Raw genomic sequence first — 20,561 nt, 5'->3', positions numbered from 1 at the left:
TCAGGTTGGAACCGTTATTGGATTGGCTCAATGCTCTCCTCAGTGTCCTCCCGACCTGGTTGTTTGCAGCACCCCGCAATCCCTCGGTGACCCGTCAAGCACTGAAGGGTAGAGTGTCCAGGCCAATCCCTGTTGGGGACTTCTCCGGGAACGAGGGCCAATTGGTGCCCTCTGCACCATTGGGACCCATCGTGCTTTGGCCCGCACTGCCTGGGTTGGTGCCTGGACTCTCGGGCCATCCGTTGCCCATGGGACCCTCTGTGTCTCAGCCCCAAGATGCGCCTAGCACTCCCAGGCCCCCCTCCCCGGGGAGGTCTCTGTAAGCCTGAGGGCCCTTATGACCCATGGGGAGACGACACCACCGATGGCTCATCGATGGATTCCGATTGTCTTCCTTCAGATCCGCCTTCCTCAGAGGAGCAGTGTCTATCTCCCCCAGAGAACCTAACCTTCGTGGGGTTCATCTGTGCTATGGCGGAGGCCATACCCTTCCAACTTATGACAGAAGAGGATGCCTGCCATAAAATGCTGGAGATGCTCTAGTTCGTGGATGCCCTGAAGGAGGTAGTGGAGGTCCCCGTCCATGAGATCTTTTGTGAGCTGCTTCTTAGACTGTGGTAACACTCCCTCTCTGTTGCCCCGGTGAACCGGAAGGTTGAAGGGATGCATCTGGTGCAGCAGACTGTAGGTTTTGAGAAGTGTCAGCTTCCCCACCAGTTAGTGGTGGTGGAGTCTGTGCTAAAGAAGGCAAAGAGATCAAAAACCCATGCCTCTGCTCCCCCTGGCAAAGAGCATAGGGCGTGGGATGCCATGGGTAGGAGGGTGTTTCAGGGCTCCATATTGATAAGCCCCTATTGCCTCCTGTCATTTTTGTACATGACCCAATATGCCCGTAATCTCTGGAAGCAAGTCCAGAAAGTTGTGAATGGCCTCGCACAGCAGCCCTAAGAGGCCCTTATGTCCATTGTTCAGAAAGGCCTTGCGTGCGGGAAGCATGAAGTGCAGGCTACCTATGATGTCTTTGAAACAGCAGGCTTGGTTGCGGCTGCCGGTATTTTTGCCAGGCATCTCGCTTGGCTCTGTGTCTCGGAGGTTCAGGAAAGACTGGCTGATTTACCTTGCACTGGGGATAACATTTTTGGTGACAAGGTGAAGGTTGCGGTCACACATCTGAAGGATCACCTCGAGACCCCCCAGCATCTGTTGGCCGGCATCTCTGCTTCCCTGTCCTCTTCCAAGAGATTCTTGAGATCGGGGCTGAGGAAGCCTTTCTACAGACCGAGAAAGTACTATTCTTCTGCCCCTCACTCCCGCCCACGGCAGGTCAGTTCTAGGGGCAGGTCCCGACAGCAGCGGGGCCCCAAGCCTCAGCCACCGCCCCAGGCTAGCCCCACTATGGAGTTTTGACTGGCTGCAAGGGAGCGCAAGCCAGGGGTTTCAGTCAAGACCAGAGGGCCCACCGGTTGGGGGCTGTCTTCATTTTTATTTTTTTTTTTTGCAGATCGATGGCCATTCGTGACTTTGGACCAATGGGTCCTAATTATTATCCATCACGGGTACAGGCTGAGCCTCGAAGTTCTGCCAGATTAACCACCTTGCCCATTGTGGGATCCCATCACATATCCAGAGCTGCTCCTAGAGGAGCTCTTAGCCCTTTTAATGGCCAGGGCTATGAAGCCTGTTCCTTGGGACCAGCAGGGTCGGGGTTTTTTACTCCAGTTATTTTTTGATTCCAAAACAGGAGGCCTCCGTCCCATTTGTGATTTGCGAGCCTTGAACAGATTTCTCAAAAGAGGAAAGTTCAAGATGGTATCCCTGGGCATCCTGATTCCCCCTCCTGCAAAGAGGAGACTGGCTTTGCTCCCTTGACCTACAAGATGCCTATGCCCACATTGGAATCTTTCCAGGTCACAGGAAGTATCTCCGTTTTGTGGTGGATCGTCAGCATTTTCAGGTCCACGTTCTTCCGTTCGGCCTGGCCTCACACCTTGGGTCTTCACAAAGTGGCCATGGTCGGGGCCTATTTATGCCAGCGGGGAATCCGTTTTTCCATACCTGGATGACTGGCTGGTCAGGAGCAGCTCCCAGGAGGGAGATTTGCAGTCGCTTTGCTGGACTATTCAGGTTCTGGAGTCCCTTGGTTTCCTGATCAATTACCTAAAGTCCCATCGCCATTCGTAGTCGCGGCAGAATTTCATAGGAACCGTGTTGGATGCGACGCAGATGAAGGCTTTTTTGCCCAGCGACAGGGCAGGCACATTGTCCCTGGTGGAGGAAGTCCATCATCACCAGATGGTGTTGGCGTGGCGTATGCTGCAGCTTCTGGGGTACGTGACAGCAACCGTCCACGTCATCCCCTTTGCCCGTCTTCATATGCGCCAAGCCCACTGGTCCCTGCGATCCCAGTGGCGCCAGGCCACCCAAAGCCTTTAGGTTTGCATCCAAGTCTCCCCCCTCTCTCAGGACCTCCCTGTCTTGTGGAGAACTCCTTCCAGTCTAGAGCAGAGTGTCCCCTTTCAGGTTCCTCCTACCCAGATTGTGCTTGCCATGGATGCATCCCACCTGGGTTGGGGGGGCCCATGTGAAGGCCTCCACACCCAGGACCTCTGGACCAGTCAAGAAGCTCTATGTCAGATCAACTTCTTGGAGCTACGGCAATCCGCTATGTTCTGTCAGCCTTCTGAAATTGTCATCCGGACTGACAATCAAGTAGCTATGTGGTATATCTGAAAGCAGGGGGGGCACTAGATCCTTCCTCCTCTGCCAGGAGGCAGTGCAGATCTGGGCCTGGGCGCTGGCTCAGAGAATGCTGCTCCAGGCTGTGTACTTGGCCGGTGTGGAGTATGCCCTGGCAGACAGACTGAGCCAAAATTTCAGACCCCATGAGTGGTCCCTGAAGCAAGAGGTGGCAGATCAGATCTTCTGCCTCTGGGGGACCCCGGACATGGATCTATTTGCCTCCCCCTGCAATTGGAAAGTTCCCATTACTGCTCCCTGACCTCATCGGATGGCCAACCAACCACAGACGCCTTTGCCCTTCACTAGGGGACAGGTCTCCTGTATGCGTATCCTCCACTTCCGTTGGTATTGAGGACTATCTTGAAGCTTCGCCAGGACAGGGGGACTATGATCCTCATAGCCCCCCCCCCCCCCCCCCCATTGGCCGAGACAGGTTTGATTCCTGCTTTTGCGGGATCTCTCTCGACAGGACCTGCTCCATCTGGGAACTGCCCCAGACCTTCTCACGCAGGGTCAGGGCAGGCTACACCACCCCAACCTCCGGGCCCTGTCACTCATGGCTTGGATGTTGAGCAGTTGATCTTGCAGCCCCTTGACTTTTCAGAGGATGTGTCCTGGTGGCCTGAAGGAAGCCTTCCAGCAGGAAGTTTTATGCTTTGAAATGGAGGAGGTTTACCATCTGGTGTGAGCAGAAGGGCCTTGACCCCTTGTCCTGCCCTATCGGGCAACTCCTGGATTACCTACTGCACCTCTCAGAAGCTGGGCTTAAAAATCATCTCCATTCAGGTGCTCCTGAGTGCTTACCACCAGGCGGCGAATGGTTCACCCATTTTGGTGCAGCCCTTAATAGGGCGATTCATGTGTGGGTTGCTTCAGCTGAGGCCTCCCCTGAGACCCCTTGCAGTTTCTTGGGACCTCAATGTGGTGTTGGCCCAGCTGATGAAACCAACATTTGAACTGCTTTGCTCCTCTACCCTAGAAGTATTTGACCTGGAAGGTCATATTGTTGGTAGGAGTCATGTCGGCACACAGGGTCAGTGAATTACATGCCTTAGTGACTTATCCGCCCTTCACAAGATTCTTCCATTACCGGGTGGTTCTTTTCACGCACCCTAAGTTCTAGCCGAAGGTAGTAAAAGATTTCCATCTTGACCAATCCATCATCCTGCCTGCTTTCTTCCCTAGGCCTCATTCTAGCCAAGGGGAAATAGTGCTGCACACACTTGATTGTAAGAGGGCCTTAGCCTTCTACCTAGACTGAACGGCAGGTCACAGACAGTCCATCCAGCTCTTCGTCTCTTTTGACTCTAATAGGCTGGGGGTGGCTGTTAAGCAGACTCTCTCCATCTGGCTAGCGGACTGCATTTCCTTCTGCTATGTCCAGGAGGGACTGCTACTGGGGGGCCATGTCACAGCTCATTCTGTTAGAGCCATGGCAACTTTGCTGGCTCACCTGCGTGCAGTCCCAAAAGGAGAGATCTGCAAGGCTGAGACATGGCGTTCTCTCCATGTCTGGACAGGGACGGCCTCCAAGATAGCAGATTCGGATAATCGGTCCTCAGGAATCTCTTTCAGCTGTGAACCCAACTCTTTCTACCTAAGGCCCCTGGTTTGAGTTCAGACTGTTTCCGCTGTTACCAACAGTACCTCTTCTGTGCCCATTGGTACCTGTTTTGTGTCTGTTGGTCCCATTATTTTTGGGGGCCAGCCTTTAGCTAGGTATTCACCCACGTGAGGGCTATCATCCTGCTTGTCCTTGAAGAAAGCAAAGTTGCTTACCTGTAACAGGTGTTCTCTTAGGAAGCAGGATGTTAGTCCTCAGGAAACCCACCCACCACTCTGCAGAGTTGGGTTCCTGTAGTCTATTTTATTTTTTCATATTCTACTTAGAAGACTGGACGTGTGGATAGTGGAATGCTGGGCATGCGCAGTGTGCCAGTCAAAGTTTCCTGTGCCGGGCTTCATCTGATGATGTCACCCACATGTGAGGACTAACATCCTGCTGTCCTAGGAGAAACACCCATTACAGGTAAGCAACTTTGCTTTCTCTCTTCCTTCCAGGCCCCCCCCCCCCACCCCCCCCCCCCCCAATAGTGATATTGGGTGAACCAAGATCTTTTGCTGGCTAGGACAGGCTGAGCCATTAGAAGTGCTCTTTTTAGCCAAATGTTGCCACCCTTGCAGTGCTTGGATATCTTACTCCTTATCCTCTCTGTGCAGCAGTACCTTAACCAGCCTGCAGCTATATAGCTATTAGACCACATCCTGTTTCAATGTCTCCCCAAAAAGTTTTATATTGAAAGGATTATTTTAAAGTGCAATAAATAGCATGTAGATTACATTAGATGCAATACAATGTTTCCTATTATTGTAAACGATTGTCATATCCATATAAAAATAAAATTTTAAAATATTCATAAGCCCAGGATGCTTTATCCAAAGCATGGCAGGAAAGGGGTGCACAGATTTGCAAATGAATTTACATTAGTGTGATTTACTTATTAAAAGCTTTTCATCAGTTAAAGAGAATATTTATTTTTAATGTCTTCATCCATTTTTTTTCCCTGGTTTTCCATCCTGTAACCGTTTCAGTACTGGGACTGATGGGATGCAAAGTCTGACTAGGAGAGAAATAAAACACAGTGATGTTAGCATTTGGAGCACTGTAAATAATGTTGCAGCCTGAGTAGGGGATGTTTAGGTGTGTATTTGTGGAGCTGGATACTCAGATTGGTTGACTTAGGATTTATCTTTATACACAGCCTACAATTTCTGTCTAAATCAAACCATAAGATTGTCACATTAGCCACGGAAACATTGTAATGCTGTTGATATCAGAAATTACTGTACTATTTCATTTTCTTTCAATCAGAGGACTCCTTTGTACCTTTGCTGTAGTTTAAGCATGTGCTGTTGCTTTCTGTAGTCCTTCTCATGTGGCATTTTACCTTTTTTTCTTTTTTTTCTTTTCTGTGCACTGGCAGAATCACGGTTTTGAGGAGACTCAAGCCACATTCTTGCAGTCTGGGTTGCTTAAGCTGCTGGTGAAGAAGTGTAGTCAAGGGACTGGCTTTAGTAAGACCTGGCTTCTCCGAGACCTGGAGGTAAGAGGACAGAGAAGTTAATTTCTGCCTGGGAAGAGAAGGATCAGCTCCTGAAATATTAAATATTATTTACAAATGGTGGAGATTCACAAAATGTGGGTGTCTTCCTTCTTTTAAAATTCCGGTAGTTAATTAACTCCCAGTCTGGGTAGTGTGATTTAGTCTTTCTCTTGTCTTCACCCTACAGGGTTGATCCAGTCTTGGATTTACCCCACTGCAGGTAGGGACTTGTAGTTCTCATTTCCCTATTGCATTCCTTAAGAAAAGTAAGACTACAAGTCCCTGCCTGCAGTAGGGTAAACCCAGGACTGGATCAACCCTTTTGGGCAAATCTGGAGCCAATTTGCAACCCTAAGTGCTGATTGTATGAGTATCTTGAGTCTGTTCTGTTTCTTAAACTGTTAGTTTCATAAAAACATTTTGGAATACTTTGTAGAAGCCTCTTTGTAAAGCATAGGTTTAGGATACAGTGATACAGTAGAGCGCCGTTTATCCAGCATGGATGGGACCAAGGCCAGTCTGGCTAATGAGAATTTTTCTGGATAACTGAGCAGATGAAGTCAATCAATTTTTAGAAAATATAAGTTTTTCTAGATAATGGATCAAGGATTGCAGTATTTTCCGGATAGTGAGCGTTTCCAAGTTCCCTGTATGTACCCAGATCAATCCAGACTCCTGAGTTTTGCGTCCCCTCCAGCAGATGGAGACAGAGAAAGCTTTGACTGACTCTGCCCTAAATCCTGAGGTGCCACCTGCAGTCCGTCAGTATTTCTCTGTCTCTAGCAAATGATGGAGGTGCAAAATCCTGCAGTCTGTGGTAGTTTGCTTAAAAAAAAAAAAAAAAAAAGTAGGCTGTGAGGGTTAGTCTAGGGCTTCTAGGTCAGGACTGGCTCTTTAAGGGGGGGAAAAAAAAAGTAAAAGTGAGGCTAAGCGCTTCAGCAGCTGTTTCACTGCCTCCCAGGGGGTTGTTAGGTCCTGAGGGGACCACTCCCCCGCCTGGTTCTTGAGGCCGCTGGAGTTGGTGAGGTTGAGGACCTTGTAACCACTCCTGGCTGGGGTGATACCTGGGAGCCCGGCTCGCTCACCCTTTTCAACGCAGGACCCGCGGAACAGATAAGTTTAAAAAAAAAAAAAAAGAAAGAAAAGGCTCACACGGCAGTTTGCCACGAAGGCAGTGTTCGATCGGTGCTGTTTTTACCTCCACGGGGGAGGGGGGGGGGGCTGGGGAATTTCAGCCTGTGAGGCAGACTTTTTGTCCTTACCTTTCCCGCGCCAATTCGCTGATGCTGCGCGTGTGTCCCGGGATGGCCTTTGCTCTGCATGCCTCCCCAGAGGGGAGGGCATGTTAAATGGTGCCGCAAAGGCAGCGATTCATCCGGCCCATGCCTCCGGAAGGAGTCGGCGCCTCAGCTTTCCTCCTTCAGACCCGTTCCCACTAAGTGTAGGAACAGAAGCCAATTTTAGGTACCTTTCACGCAACGACGCAGCTGGCGGCGATGCAGGGAGGGTCAGATTCCCCTTCCCTGTCCCCACAGCAGGCAGCCCCCGGGGGGGCTTGTCGCGGACAGAAGCCGGGGAGGACGGTCTTGGAGGCCTCAGACTCCTCCTCCTCATCATCCTTTCCTGCAGATTTTTTTCAGATTCCTGCATAAGACCTATAAATCACAGAAGGCGCATAAGAGACGCCCGGGGGGTGGTTCCGCACCGTCCTCTGGGGCCCTTCTTTCTAAGCATTTGAGAATCCTCAATCTGGGCTCCGGCCCGTGAGTCAAGCATCCCCTGGGGTCCGGGACAGTTCACTCTCAGGAGGATACTACCTCGGGGGACTCCGATCAGAACCAGTCGGGTCCCCAGGACAAGCCCTCTCCGGGAGCGGATTTCGGGGGTGTTCCCGGTCAGGAAGGCAGTCCTACCTCTCACGTGGTGGTTCCCTGTACATACCCGGATCAGTCCAGACAGTGGGTTGAGCTTCCTGTCCAGCAGATGGAGATAGAGAAAAAACTAAAAGGATATCCTGTATCAGGACAGTGCTCACCCTGCATCCCGTCAGTATTTCTCTATCTCCAGCAGATGCAGTTGGTAGGCCATTCGGCTCCCCTCTAGACAGCTAGATTGTTTGGGGAAAGTCTACTTTCTCCCTCTTTCTGTCTTATTTGGATCAAGCAAGTACTTAATTTCTATTTGAAAGTTAAAAAAAAAAAGAGATCTTAAACTTTTCATTTTTGGTAGGGAGCAAGTGTGTTTGCTCCTTGTTCTTACTGGGTGCCTAGGGGGGCTTTGCCCCTTGACTTTTTCAGCCTAGCACCCTACCCGGTGACCTGCCTGGCTAGGGGTGAAACTGGTGGTCCAGTCCCTCCCCTGCGCAGACCCAGAGACGAAGCATACCTCGGGTCTGCTGCAGAGAAGTTCATTCCTCTGCTTAACAAGTTTGAAAAACCATTTCGGGGGAAGGAGCGGGTAGTTGAACTTTTTCTTCCCTGCTCTCAGCCAGGCTCCGGCGATTCTTGCAGTCTCACACGCGGCAGATCGACCTCTCTCCCTCTATGCCTCGATCGGCTTTTTGCTTAGCGTGTGGAGAGCCTTCCTCGCGGCTCTCCCGCGAAGGAGTCTGTTCTCAATGTCTGAACGGAGGGAAAGGCTCCTCTGCGCCGGAGAGATCAGCTGGTGTTCCTGGCCCAGCAGACACGCTGCAAGGACTGCCCCGTTCCTCCAAACCATGGGAACAGTGGCCATTTTGGCTCCAAACCTTGCTGAGGATTCTGAGCCTGATGGGAGAAGGGACCCGATATTTCCTCTCTCTCCCTACCGATTTAAGCCCTGTGGACCCCCCAGATGTCAGTTCTGACCTCCTGCCTGCTGACCCCCCTCCTCCTCCTCCAGGCAAATCTCCAGGACTTTCTTCAGCTGATTTTGTTCTCCTTATGCATAAGGCTTATGTTGCCAGCCTTCTACAACAGGATGACCCACCAGATCCTCAATTGCCTACCTGCTCTCCTCCTGCCAAGGTCCCTAGATCGGCTGCAGTGCAGGGGCCCAGGACCCCAGACTCTCAGGGGGCAAACAGAGTTCGGGTGATCCCAGGGGTTCCGGTCCTTCCGGCCCTCTCTGATCCGCCTATTCCAGTACTGGACCCCGACTCGGATGCCAATGTCCTCTCTCTGAATCCATGACAACCCCAGGGTGTTGCGTCTCTTCCAGCGCAAAGAGCCGGATCCGCTTATACCCCATGTTCTGGCCGAGTTGGGCTTAGATCCCCCTCTGGAGGGCAATGCGTCTGCTGAAGCTTCTAGCAACGTCAACCCCGTCCTCGCCAGCCTGAGGGCACCGCCGCGCACCTTCCCTTTCCATCCGATGCTAATGCAGTTACTGCTCCGGGAATGGAAGACACCAGAAGCCGGTTTGCGCGTGGGCAGAGCCATGGACAAGCTGTACCCGCTTCCAGACCATGTCTGGATATGCTCCGGGTCCCCAAGGTAGACGCCTTGGTCTCCGCTGTCACGAAGCACACTACTATCCCAGTCGTGGGGGCGACTGTGTTGAAAGATCTTCAGGGTCGCAAATTGGAGGTCTACCTCAAAAGATTTTTGAGGTCTTGGCACTCAGGGTCCGGGTGACACTGTAGCAGTCTCATGCAGCGGGCAAGCCTAAGGTGGATTCAACAACTCCTCAGCACCCAGGACCTCCCGTCTGCCGAGGCGGAATAGGCAGAGCGGCTGGAAGGCTCCATTGCGTATGGGGCGGATGCCCTCTATGATTTTCTCAGGGTGCAGGCCAGGGCTATGGTTTCGGCAGTGTCCGCTAGACGTCTCTTCTGGCTTCGTAATTGGGCAGCAGACTCCTCTTCTACATCACATCCAGGATACGAACCCTTCAGGTTCCACCTCAAAGTCCTCCCAATGAAATGCGGCCGGCCCATTCCTCCACTCCCGCCTTAGGTGGACGTCTGTCCCTTTTTCTCGAGGAATGGGCCGCAATCACGTCGGATCAGTGGGTCCTCGATGTGATCGCCAACGGCTACACGTTAGACTTTGCTCGGGAACTCCCCGCCCGCTTTCTAATCTCACCCTGCAGCTCTCGGAAGCATTCAGCGGTGTGCCAGTCTCTGGACAGGCCACAGGAGCTCGGTACCATAGTCCCTGTACCCCTGGAGGAACAGGGATCCAGCCAGTATTCCATCTACTTCATCGAGCCCAAAAAGGACGGCTCCTTCCAACCGTTCCGGGACCTCCAGATGGTCAACCGAGCTCTCCGGGTGCCCCATTTTTGGATGGAGACCCTGCAAGCGGTCATAGCAGCGGTTCGCTCAGGCGAATTTCTGGCCTCTCTCGACTTGACAGGGGCTTTACCTACATATCCCAATCTGCCATGACCATCAGAAGTATCTCTGCTTCGCCATTCTGGGACTCCACTTCCAGTTCCGGGCGCTTCCGGTCGGCCTGGCCACTGCGCCGCATATATTCACCAAGGTCATGATACTGGTGGCAGCCTCCCTTCGTCGGGAGGGAGTCCTGGTCCACCCTTACCTGGACGACTGGCTCATCTGGGCCAAGTCGGAGAACCTGTGCACTGCAGCGGTAGACAGGATCATGACTTTTCTCTCCTCCCTCGGGTGGATCGTCAACTTTTCCAAGTGTCACCTCAAGCCCTCCCAGGTCCTGGAATTTCTAGGAGCCCGTTTCGACACCCGCGTGGGCAAAGTCCTAATGCCCGAGTACCGGGCGCTCAAGCTCATGACCCAGGTACAATATCTGTTATCTCTTTCGGTACCCACGGCCTGGGAGTATCTCCAAGTCTTGGGCTCCATGGCTTCCACCATAGATTTGGTTCCTTGGGCTTTTGCACATATGCGTCCTCTACAGAAAGCGTTGCTGTCCCGCTGGAAGCCAGTCTCAGAGGAGTTCCAAACACCCCTACCGCTCTCCGACTCTACCAAAAGCCAGCATGCAGTGGTGGCTTTCACTCGCCCACCTCTTGAAAGGAATGCCTTTGGAGACACCCCAATGGATGTTGTGACAACAGATGCCAGCTTCTCTGGCTGGGGAGCGGTGTGTCAGCACCAGTCTACACAAGGACTGTGGTCTCCTGTGCAATCCCGATGGCACATCAATCGTCTGGAAGCCTGAGCCAACAACACCTAGACCCCAGAGAGTGGGAGTTGTTCGATGTGGCGATGAATCTTCTGGTGCACAAGTGGGGAGTTCCTCACCTCGACCTGATGGCTACCCTGAACAACACAAAGGCTCCCAGATTCTTCAGCCGCAGACAGGAGCACTGCTCGGAAGGGGTGGATGTCCTGGTTCTTCCTTGGCTTCACGACGTTCTTCTCTACGTGTTCCCACCTTGGCCTCTGGTGGGAAAGGTACTCAGAAGGCTAGAACTCCACAAGGGGCCGGTCATTCTCGTAGCGCCGGAATGGCCTCTTGAGACAGTGGTTCGCGGACCTGGTGAACCTCGCAACAGACGAGCCTCTTCGCCTCGGTCACCTCCCAAACTTGCTCCGCCAAGGACCAGTATTTTTCGATCAGGCGGATCGCTTTTGTCTAGCAGCCTGGCTTTTGAGCAGCGGTGCCTGAGAAGGAAAGGTTATAAGGAGGAAGTTATCTCCACACTCTTGCGGGCACGGAAGACATCTACCTCTCTCGCTTATGTCCGGATATGGAGAGTGTTTGAGACTACATGTGCTGAGGCCGGAGTCCAGGCACGCAATGCGCCGGTGTCTCAGGTCCTTTCCTTCCTGCAGTCTGGTCTCTCCAAAGGTTTGTCTTTCAATTCTCTGCGGGTGCAGGTTTCGGCACTCAGTTCCCTCCTTGGGCGAATCAATGGTTACGCGATGGCGACCCATTCAGATGTCATTTGCTTCCTTAATGGGGCCAAACATTTAAACCCCCCCTGTCTGGCCTACTTGTCCATCCTGGAGCCTCAATTTGGTGCTTCAAGCCCTTTGTGAGGCGCCTTTTGAACCCCTCTGGCGGGCCACGCTTAAAGACCTCACTCTTAAGACAGTATTTTTGGTCTCTATTTGCTCGGCCAGTAGCGTGTCCAAGCTCCAAGTCTTGTCTTGTCGGGAGCCCTTTCTCCGTTTTTCTGACTCAGGCGTTTCCCTCAAGATGGTGCCATCCTTTCTTCCAAAGGTCGTGTCTTCTTTTCATGTCAATCAGTCAGTGGAGCTTCCTGCCTTTTCTCCTGAAGATATTGCATGCATGCCTGTTGCCTTGATGTAAAGAGAGTCCTACTCCAATACTTACAGGTTACTAACGAATTTCGCATCTCTGATCATCTCTTTGTCCTATGGAGCTTCTCTAATAGATGTAACAAGGCCTCTAAGGCTACCATTGCTCGCTGGCTGAAGGAGGTCATTACGTCGGCTTATATCTGTCGTGGCCGGTCGGTTCCGGAGGGTCTGAACACCCATTCTTTGCGTGCACAATCTTCTTCTTGGGCGGAGAGTCAGTCGGTCTCTCCTCAGGAAATCTGCAGGGCGGCTACTTGGAAGTATCTGCATACTTTTGCTCGTCATTATCGCCTCGATATCCAGGCGCCAGTGTTTGGCTCCTTCGGCAGGTAGGTGCTTCGAGCGAGTTTGTCTCAATCCCACCCTCTTTAGGGAAGCTTTGGTACATCCCACTGTCTGGACTGATCCGGGTACGTACAGGGAAAGGAAAATTGGTTCTTACCTGCTAATTTTCGTTCCTGTAGTACCACGGATCAGTCCATACTCCTGCCCGGGCTGTGGATTCTTTTTGTTTCGTCCGCTCGAAGGTTTTTTCCTTTTTTGTTTGGTTCTTCACAGCATTTTGGCTCCAGTTACTTCCTATCAGAACTTCAAAGCACCGGACGTCTTTCTCAACTGGATATCTATGAAAGAGTGCTTCTTTCACATGTTGATAGTTCAAATTACATGTTGGTTGTTACTTGCTTGAGCTTCTATTGATCTTCTGCTGGTTAACTTTACCTTTTCTTGCTTTGATAACGTTTATACTGAAGGGATGCAGGGTGAGCACTGTCCTGAATCAGGATAACCTTTTAGTTTTTTCTCTATCTCCATCCGCTGGACAGGAGGCTCAACCAACTGTCTGGACTGATCCTTGATACATCAGGAATGAAAATTAGCAGGTAAGAACCAATTTTCCTATGGGGATGATCCCAAAGTGGTCAGTCTCTTTCGGAGGGATGAGCTTAGTCCTCTTATCCCGGCGATTTTAGCGGAATTGGGCATTGAAGCCCCACAGAAGGACTCCCAGATGGGAGATACAGATCCCGTGATGGTGGGACTCAGGGGTCCGAATACATCTTTTCCCTTCCATCTTTCTGTCACCAACGTCCTGTTCAGTGAGTGGGACACCCCGGATTTGGGCCTGAAGGGTCAGTAAAGTGATGGACAAATTGTACCCGTTGCCAGAAGATTTGGAAGTCTTGAAACTCCCAAAGGTAGATGCTGCTGTGTGTGCGGTCACTAAAAAGACTACTATTCCAGTGATGGGAGCTACGGCCCTTAAGGATCTTCAAGATCGCAAGTTGGAGGTACAGCTCAAACAAATTTTTGAGGTGTCCACCCTGGGAGTGCGGGCTGCCATGTGCAGCAGCTTTGCCCTGCGAGCGGGACTTCGTTGGGTACAGTCTTTACAAAGCAATCCTTCACTCTCTGAGGAAGAGGTGGTGCAGGCTGGACGCTTAGAGGCAGCAGTGGCCTACAGCACAGATGCTTTGTTTGACCTCCTGCGGACTTCGGCTCGATCCATGGTGTCGGCGGTTTTGGCTCGTAGACTCCTCTGGTTGAGAAATTGGTCGGCGGGTGTATCCTCTAAGGCACAGCTCGGGTCTCTGCCCTTTAAGGTAAGCTGCTATTTGGAAAGGACTTGGAAGATATGATACAGTCCTTAGGTCAGAACAAAGTACATAAGCTGCTGGAGGATCGACCCAGGGCTCGTAGCTCCTTTTCCTCGCGTGCCAGCTTTTGATCAAATCTGAGATTCCGCTCTTCTCGGCTCTCTGGCCCTCCTGCGAGACCATCTTCGGTCAGACAGCAATCTTGGTCTCAGTCCTTTCATGGACGTCGTTTTGGAAGACCGGGGAACACCCAAACAGCTGGGGGAGTTAAATCTGCCCAATGAAGCGGGGCCGGTCCATTCCCTGGTTCCAGTGGTAGGAAACAGGCTGTCTCTGTTCTACGGGGAATGGACCAAGTGGATGCCAGACGAGTGGGTCCTTCAGGTGATAAGTCAAGGTTCTCCACGTCCCTGGCGTATGTCAAGGTGTGGGAGTGTTTTTGAGTCTTGGTATGTGGACCACCAGTTAGATCCTATGCGAGCTTCGGTCCCCAATATTTTGTCTTTTTTGCAAGCCGGCTTGGCTAAAGGATTGTTCTGTAGTTCCTTATTGGTACAGATAGCAGCCCTTGGTTGTTGTCGGGGTAAGTTGCACGGCGTGTCGTTAGCGGCGCATCCGGATGTAGCACAATTTCTCCGGGGAGCAAAGCATTTGCATCCTCCGTTCAAGAACCCATGTCCTTCTTGGAGTTTGAACTTGGTGCTCAGGCCGTGTTAGATTTTGTTCGTCGGCTACGAGATCAGTTTCTCGTCTCTCCGTGTTCCTACCAAGAAAAGCGTCATGCAGTTTGGGTCACGCTGCAGCGTCTGAGCGATCTCGGGGCTATCATTCCAGTCCCTCGATCAGAGCAGCAGAGGGGTCATTACTCAATTTACTTCGTTGTGCCCAAAAAGGAGGGGGCGTTTCGGCCCATTCTAGACCTCGAGTCAACCGCTATCTCAGAGACCCCAGGTTTCGCATGGAGACCCTCAGATCAGTCATTGCCTCAGTACACAAGGGGGAGTTTCTCGCATCCCTGGACTTGACCGAGGCATACCTGCACATCAGCATCTGCCCAAATCACCAGAGGTTCCTGAGATTCTGCATCCTAGGACATTTTCAGTTCCGAGCTCTACCATTCAGGCTGGCCATAGCTCCAAGAACTTTTACCAAGGTGATGGTCATGGCAGCAGCGCAACTCAGGAAGGACGGTCTGTTAGTCTATCCGTATCTGGACGACTGGCTGATTCGGACAAAGACGGTGTCTCTTTGCCACTTAACCGTTCACAGAATCTTCTCTCTCTTGCAGTCCCTAGGTTGGGTGATCAACTTCGACAAGAGCCACCTGGCTCCCTCCCAGTCGTTGGAGTTCCTGGGAGCCCTGTTTGACACTCGTCAGGGGAGGGTGTTTCTTCCCGAACACCGCCTTCTCAAGCTTCAAGGACAGGTTCAGGATTTGTTGTCCAATCATACTCCAAGGATTATTTGCAGGTCCTCGGCTCGATAACATCCACTCTGGAGATAGTTCCATGGGCCTTTGCTCATGGGGGGAGGAGGAATAGCCTAGTGGTTAGAGCAGTGGACTATGAACCAGCAGACCAGGGTTCGAGTCCTGCTGTCGCTCCTTGTGACCTTGGGCAAGTCACTTTACCTTCCATTGCCTCAGGTACAAACTTAGATTGTAAGCCCTCTGGGGATAGAGAAATACCTACAGTACCTGAATGTAAACCGGTGTGATATCTTGATTGAGATCGAATGTCGGTATATAAAAAAAATAATAAATAAAAATAAATAAAGGAGCCCACTACAGTCCGCATTGCTTTCCCGCTGGAACCTGGTTTCCGAACAGTATCACCTTCTCCTTCCCCTTATGGATACAGCTCAGTCCAGTCTGAATTGGTGGCTACTGGCGGACAATTTGTGGCGTGGAGTACCTCTGGAGTCCCCGATTGGACGGTGGTCACCATGGATGCCAGTCTTTTGGGCTGGGGAGCAGTTTGTCAGGAGACATCGGTCCAAGGTCAATGGTCCAGGGAAGAGGCCCAGTGGTCGATCAATCGCCTGGAGACCAGAGCTGTGTGGTTGGCGTTGCTGGCTCTTCAGCCCCTCCTACAGGGAAAGTCGATCCGAGTTCTCTGACAATGTGACCGCAGTGGCGTATATCAACCGCCAAGGAGGAACCAAAAGTCAACCGGTGGCGCGGGAGGCACAGCAGCTGATAATCTGGGCAGAGCAACATCTAGTCAACATAGCAGCCTCTCACATCGCCGGGGTCGACAGTGTTCAAGTCAACTTTCTCAGTCATCATCGCCTTGAACCTGGGGAGTGGGAGTTATGCGAAGAGGCCTTTCAGCGGATATGCAACAGATGGTCCAGCCGGCGGTGGACCTTATGGCAATGTTTCAGAATTCCAAGGCACCTCGATTTTTCAGTCGGAGGTGATAATGGGGAGTGGAAGGGGTGGATGCCCTGGTGGTTCCCTGGCCAAAGGACATTCTTCTCTGTGTTTCCACCCTGGCCTCTTATTGGCAAAGTTCTGAGATGGATAGAGGCTCACCAGGCAGAGGTCGTTCTAGTGGCACCAGAGTGGCCATGATGCCCATGGTTTGCGGATTTGGTCAGTCTGGCGGTGGACGGCCCCTTACTGTTTCGGGATCTGCCATATCTTCTTGTGTCAGGGTCCCATTTGTTTGGAAGAGGTAGAGCGCTTTTGTCTAGCGGCATGGCTTTTGAGAGGCGCCGGTTAAAGAACAAGGGTTATTCAGATGACTACTATTCTGCGTTCACATAAGCCCTCCAAGTCCCTGGCGTATGTCAGGGTGTGGAGTGTGCTTGAGTCTTGGTGTGTGGACCACCAATTAGATCCTATGCGAGCTTCGGTCTCTAATATTTTGTCTTTTTTGCAAGCCGGCTTGGCTATAGGATTGTCCTGTAGTTCCTTACGGGTACAGGTAGCAGCCCTTGGTTGTTCTCAGGGTGAGTTGCACGGCGTGTCTTTAGCAGCGCATCCAGATGTAGCGTGATTTCTCCGGGGAGCAAAGCATTTGCATCCTCCGTTCAGGAACCCTTGTCCTTCTTGGAGTTTGAACTTGGTGCTCAAGGCCCTGAGCGCCGCGCCCTTTGAACCTCTCAAGATAGCGACTTTGAAGGTAAGAACCAATTTTCCTTTAATGGATCTTCAGACAAAAGGAGCTCTACTCTTGCTGAGTTGAGGCAGTCAGTCGTTTCATTTGCATCTTTAACTTGGGGGCAAAAAGGGATGAGAACTAAATCTAAAAGGGGGATGGGGGTACCCCAGAGTTGATGTGACCAAAGAAACCTCAGTTAAAATAACAGAACATCTGTAACCAAGAGACTGTTGAATACACAAAAAATAAGCAATTACAGAAAGCCACAAAATGTTAGAAAATATATAATTAGCAAGAAAACAGACTCTGAAATAGATATAAAAAAATGTTTAATCATATCCGTTACCTGCAAAGCCAAGGATCCAATGTAGGAGCTGAAACAACTATTGATATGATTTACAAAGTTACATTTTGGAGCATCTGTTTTTTCTGTTCTGCTGTAGCAAGACACACCCTAGGTTTGGATGTGTATTGGCAAAATCCACCAATGGTAATTGGGTAAGGAAATGGGGACTAGACAAAATGCTAATAATATATTTGGCACCCTGTAGCTTGGTTGCCACTGGGTCGGAAAGATTCTTAAAAGCCCTTCCAAACTACAAGCATCACTACTACCGCAGCTATCTCAAAATGATCTTATGTGTGAAGGAACTCCTTATGATTTAACTCAACAGGTCAATGATGAGTTGTGTTTGTATCGTCTTAAGAATTCTAGCAGTACTCACTCATAGCTGCCGTATCACACATTTTTATTCACACTAGATGAAGTAGCAGTGTCAGTAAAGCTTTTATTCTCTGTCTCCATCTGCTAGTAGGGAGGCAAAACCCAGGCATCTGGACTTATCTGGGCTATGAACAGGAACACCCATTTTTATTCATTTCTTTTTTTTTTTTCCACAAGCTATGCTTCTGTGAATGATTTTGTGTTTTATATGCTGTGTTGTGTGCCTCTTTGAGCAGGTTTATTTGAAAAGCAGTCTATAAATTTGTAAACTTAAATCACACAGTGATGTTTCTCCTGCAGATACTATCCATCATGCTGTACTCTTCAAAGAAGGAAATCAGTTCCCTTGCCGAGCGGGCAGAGACAGAACTAGAAGAACGGGATAAGGATTTGGACCAGTCCAACGTCAATACCGTTGACTTGGAGCAGAACAAACCAGACCCACTAGAAGGCCTTGATGAGGCTACCAAAATATGCTTTTTGGTAATTTATTATGTATTTTCACATTACCTTAAATCTGGAAATGGAGCACTGCTTTTGGCAAGGGGTTGAGCTTGTAAGGCTGTAATCCATAGAGTCAAGCAGTGGATTTGTTTAATGCTTGCAAACTTAATCATGGTATACTTCCAAAAAGGAAAACCTCAGAAACAACTTCTTGGTCTCTTATCAACACTCACAATATTTACTGTAATGGTTATTATCAGTATTGTATGTGCCGCATCATCAAGCTTGGCGATGTGCCTACCCAATATTCAAAAGGAGGCCGTCCGGTCTTTTAATCATCTGCGATCAAGGTCTTTAAACATGCACATATGGTAAGTATTGTGATGGAATTTCAAAAGATAGTATTTCAAAAATATAAACTCTCATCGAACCAATCACAGTGAAGTCGATAATGTATATTGTTTGAATAAATTTTCAATTTTTTTTTTAACTCTCTTCAATCCCAGTATATTAAACTCATGTAATGTCGCATCAGCTCGAATGAACTAATTGATCTTTAAGATTTGAACCCTTGGTGTATGTGAATCTCGGTCCAGACTCAAATTCAACGTAATTTTGCAGAATGTGCCAGTTTTGAAAAATCACGTCTTTTTTTCATAGACGCCATCGGGGAGAAGGGAATTACACATGTCAATGTTTCTGTGTCTTCTTTTTCTGTGCATGGCAGAAACAACCAGTCTCGGTCAGTGAACTTGGCTCTGAGGTATGCTTGTCTCACACAGCGTTTAGGATACCCTCTTTCCAGAAAACGACCACTTAAATTTACTGCTTGTCTTTGGTATTCTTCTTTTGATGAACATAAACACCGGATTCTGAAGAATTGACGCGTCGGCAGATTCTCTTTCAATCCCCATGGATGTGCACTAGTAAAGTGCAAAAGAGTATTACTACTCACGGGCTTGCGATATAAAGAAGTTTTAAAACCATTAGGTGTTTTATAGATTGTAATATCCAAAAACGTAATTTGTTGTGTTTGAAAACTTGCTGTAAAACGTAGACAAGAATTGCATGTATTCAACCATAACATGAAATCATTGAATTTTCCTCTAGTCCCCTGCCATATAATAAAGATGTCATCAATATAGCGCTTCCAAGCAAAGATGTATTGAAAAAAAGGTTGGGAATCATTAATTCATTTGTCTTTAAATACTCCCATATATAAATTGGCTAAATCTGGGGCCATGGTGGCTCCCATTGCAGTACCGCATGTCTGTTGGAAAAAACAATGTTCATACGCGAAAATATTTTTTGTGAGAGCTATACGTAACAATTCTAACAAAGCTTCAGAGGGAATGCGCTGTGGACGGGGTCGCAATTCAAAATAGAGCATGGCAATCTCTATCTTCTCCTCTTGTGGAATACATTTATTTATTTGTTTTTCTATACCGACATTCGATTTGATATATCAATCGGTTTACATATAACAAGATGTCTAAGGCTAGTCTTAATGACATGATATAGTATAACAGCTGAATTGAGTAACCAGCTAAATACATGTAACAGTTTTACAAGATAGTATTACATTATAACATGCTTATATACGTGTATAGTGATTCTACATCGAGAGTTGCCAAGTATAACTCACTGGTATCACAATGGATCTCTTCCAAAAATCTAATCATTTGTTGAGAGTCTTTAATGTAGGAAGATAATTCCAGTACAAAAGGGGCTAAAAAGAAACCTACAAACTTCAAAAGAGGTTCCAACAACAAGCCTCTATTTATTTATTTATTTTAAAATGTTTATATATCGCTTTTACAATTTGAGGATTAATCAAAATGGTTAACAATAAACATACATAAAAATAGAACTAAAAAGTAAAAAATTAATTAAAAACAAAATACATAAAGTTCAACCAAACAGTAACAGACCAAACATAGTGCCTTCGTAATCTTTTGAATTATGTAAAATAAATTAAATGAGGGGAACAGTAATGAAAATATGAGAGTACTGTTGTGACTGTTGAAGTTTGTTTGAGAATTGATCAGTGTGTTGTAAGCTTTCTGAAATAAGTAAGTTTTCCCTGTACGTACCAGGATCAGTCCAGGACACCTGGACTGATCCTTGGTACTACAGGAACGAAAATTATCAGGTAAGAAACTAATTTTCCTTTCCTGGCGTGTAGCCAGATGGACTCAGAACAAATGGGATAGTATCCGCGTGCTAGCAGTTGGAGATGGATCTGACGTCAGCACGGGGGCGTATATATCCCCACAGGAAGCGTAGCTATTCAGTAATTTCTGTCTCCAAAGCAGTTTGGAGTGCCTGCACGCTAGTTGAGCGTGCTTTCCAAGACTACTTTAATTTTTCTCTTTTCTTATCATTCTAGATTCTACTTTGTTTTTCCTGTCTAATCGACTTTAGAGCCCCCGCGCTCCTGCGGTAGATACCCGAGGGTTCCTCCCCCAGTTGAGCTCCCGGGGTGATTGCCGTGCTCCCCCGGCGGTGGAAGTCCTCGGTCCTGCCGAAGCGCGGCAGTGACACAGCCCCCGGGCGAGGTTCGGGTGAGGCATACGAGGCCCTCGGTCCCGGCGTGGACGAGGTAGCGGGTGCATA

At 49.4% G+C, this 20,561-nt stretch overlaps 1 protein-coding gene across 1 annotated transcript in view; it reads left to right on the top strand.

Moving 5' to 3' along the window:
• ZZEF1 (zinc finger ZZ-type and EF-hand domain containing 1) overlaps positions 1-20,561 on the top strand; it is a 335,589-nt gene that overhangs the window by 259,143 nt on the left and 55,885 nt on the right. The window contains 2 exon segments of the mRNA XM_029612069.1: positions 5,724-5,843; positions 17,802-17,984. Of these exon segments, the coding sequence (XP_029467929.1) occupies positions 5,724-5,843; positions 17,802-17,984 (303 nt within the window).

This window comes from Rhinatrema bivittatum, chromosome 8, assembly GCF_901001135.1.
Source record: "Rhinatrema bivittatum chromosome 8, aRhiBiv1.1, whole genome shotgun sequence".
NCBI classification, from domain to species: Eukaryota; Metazoa; Chordata; class Amphibia; order Gymnophiona; family Rhinatrematidae; genus Rhinatrema; species Rhinatrema bivittatum.
This window is presented reverse-complemented; position numbering and strand designations above follow the sequence as displayed.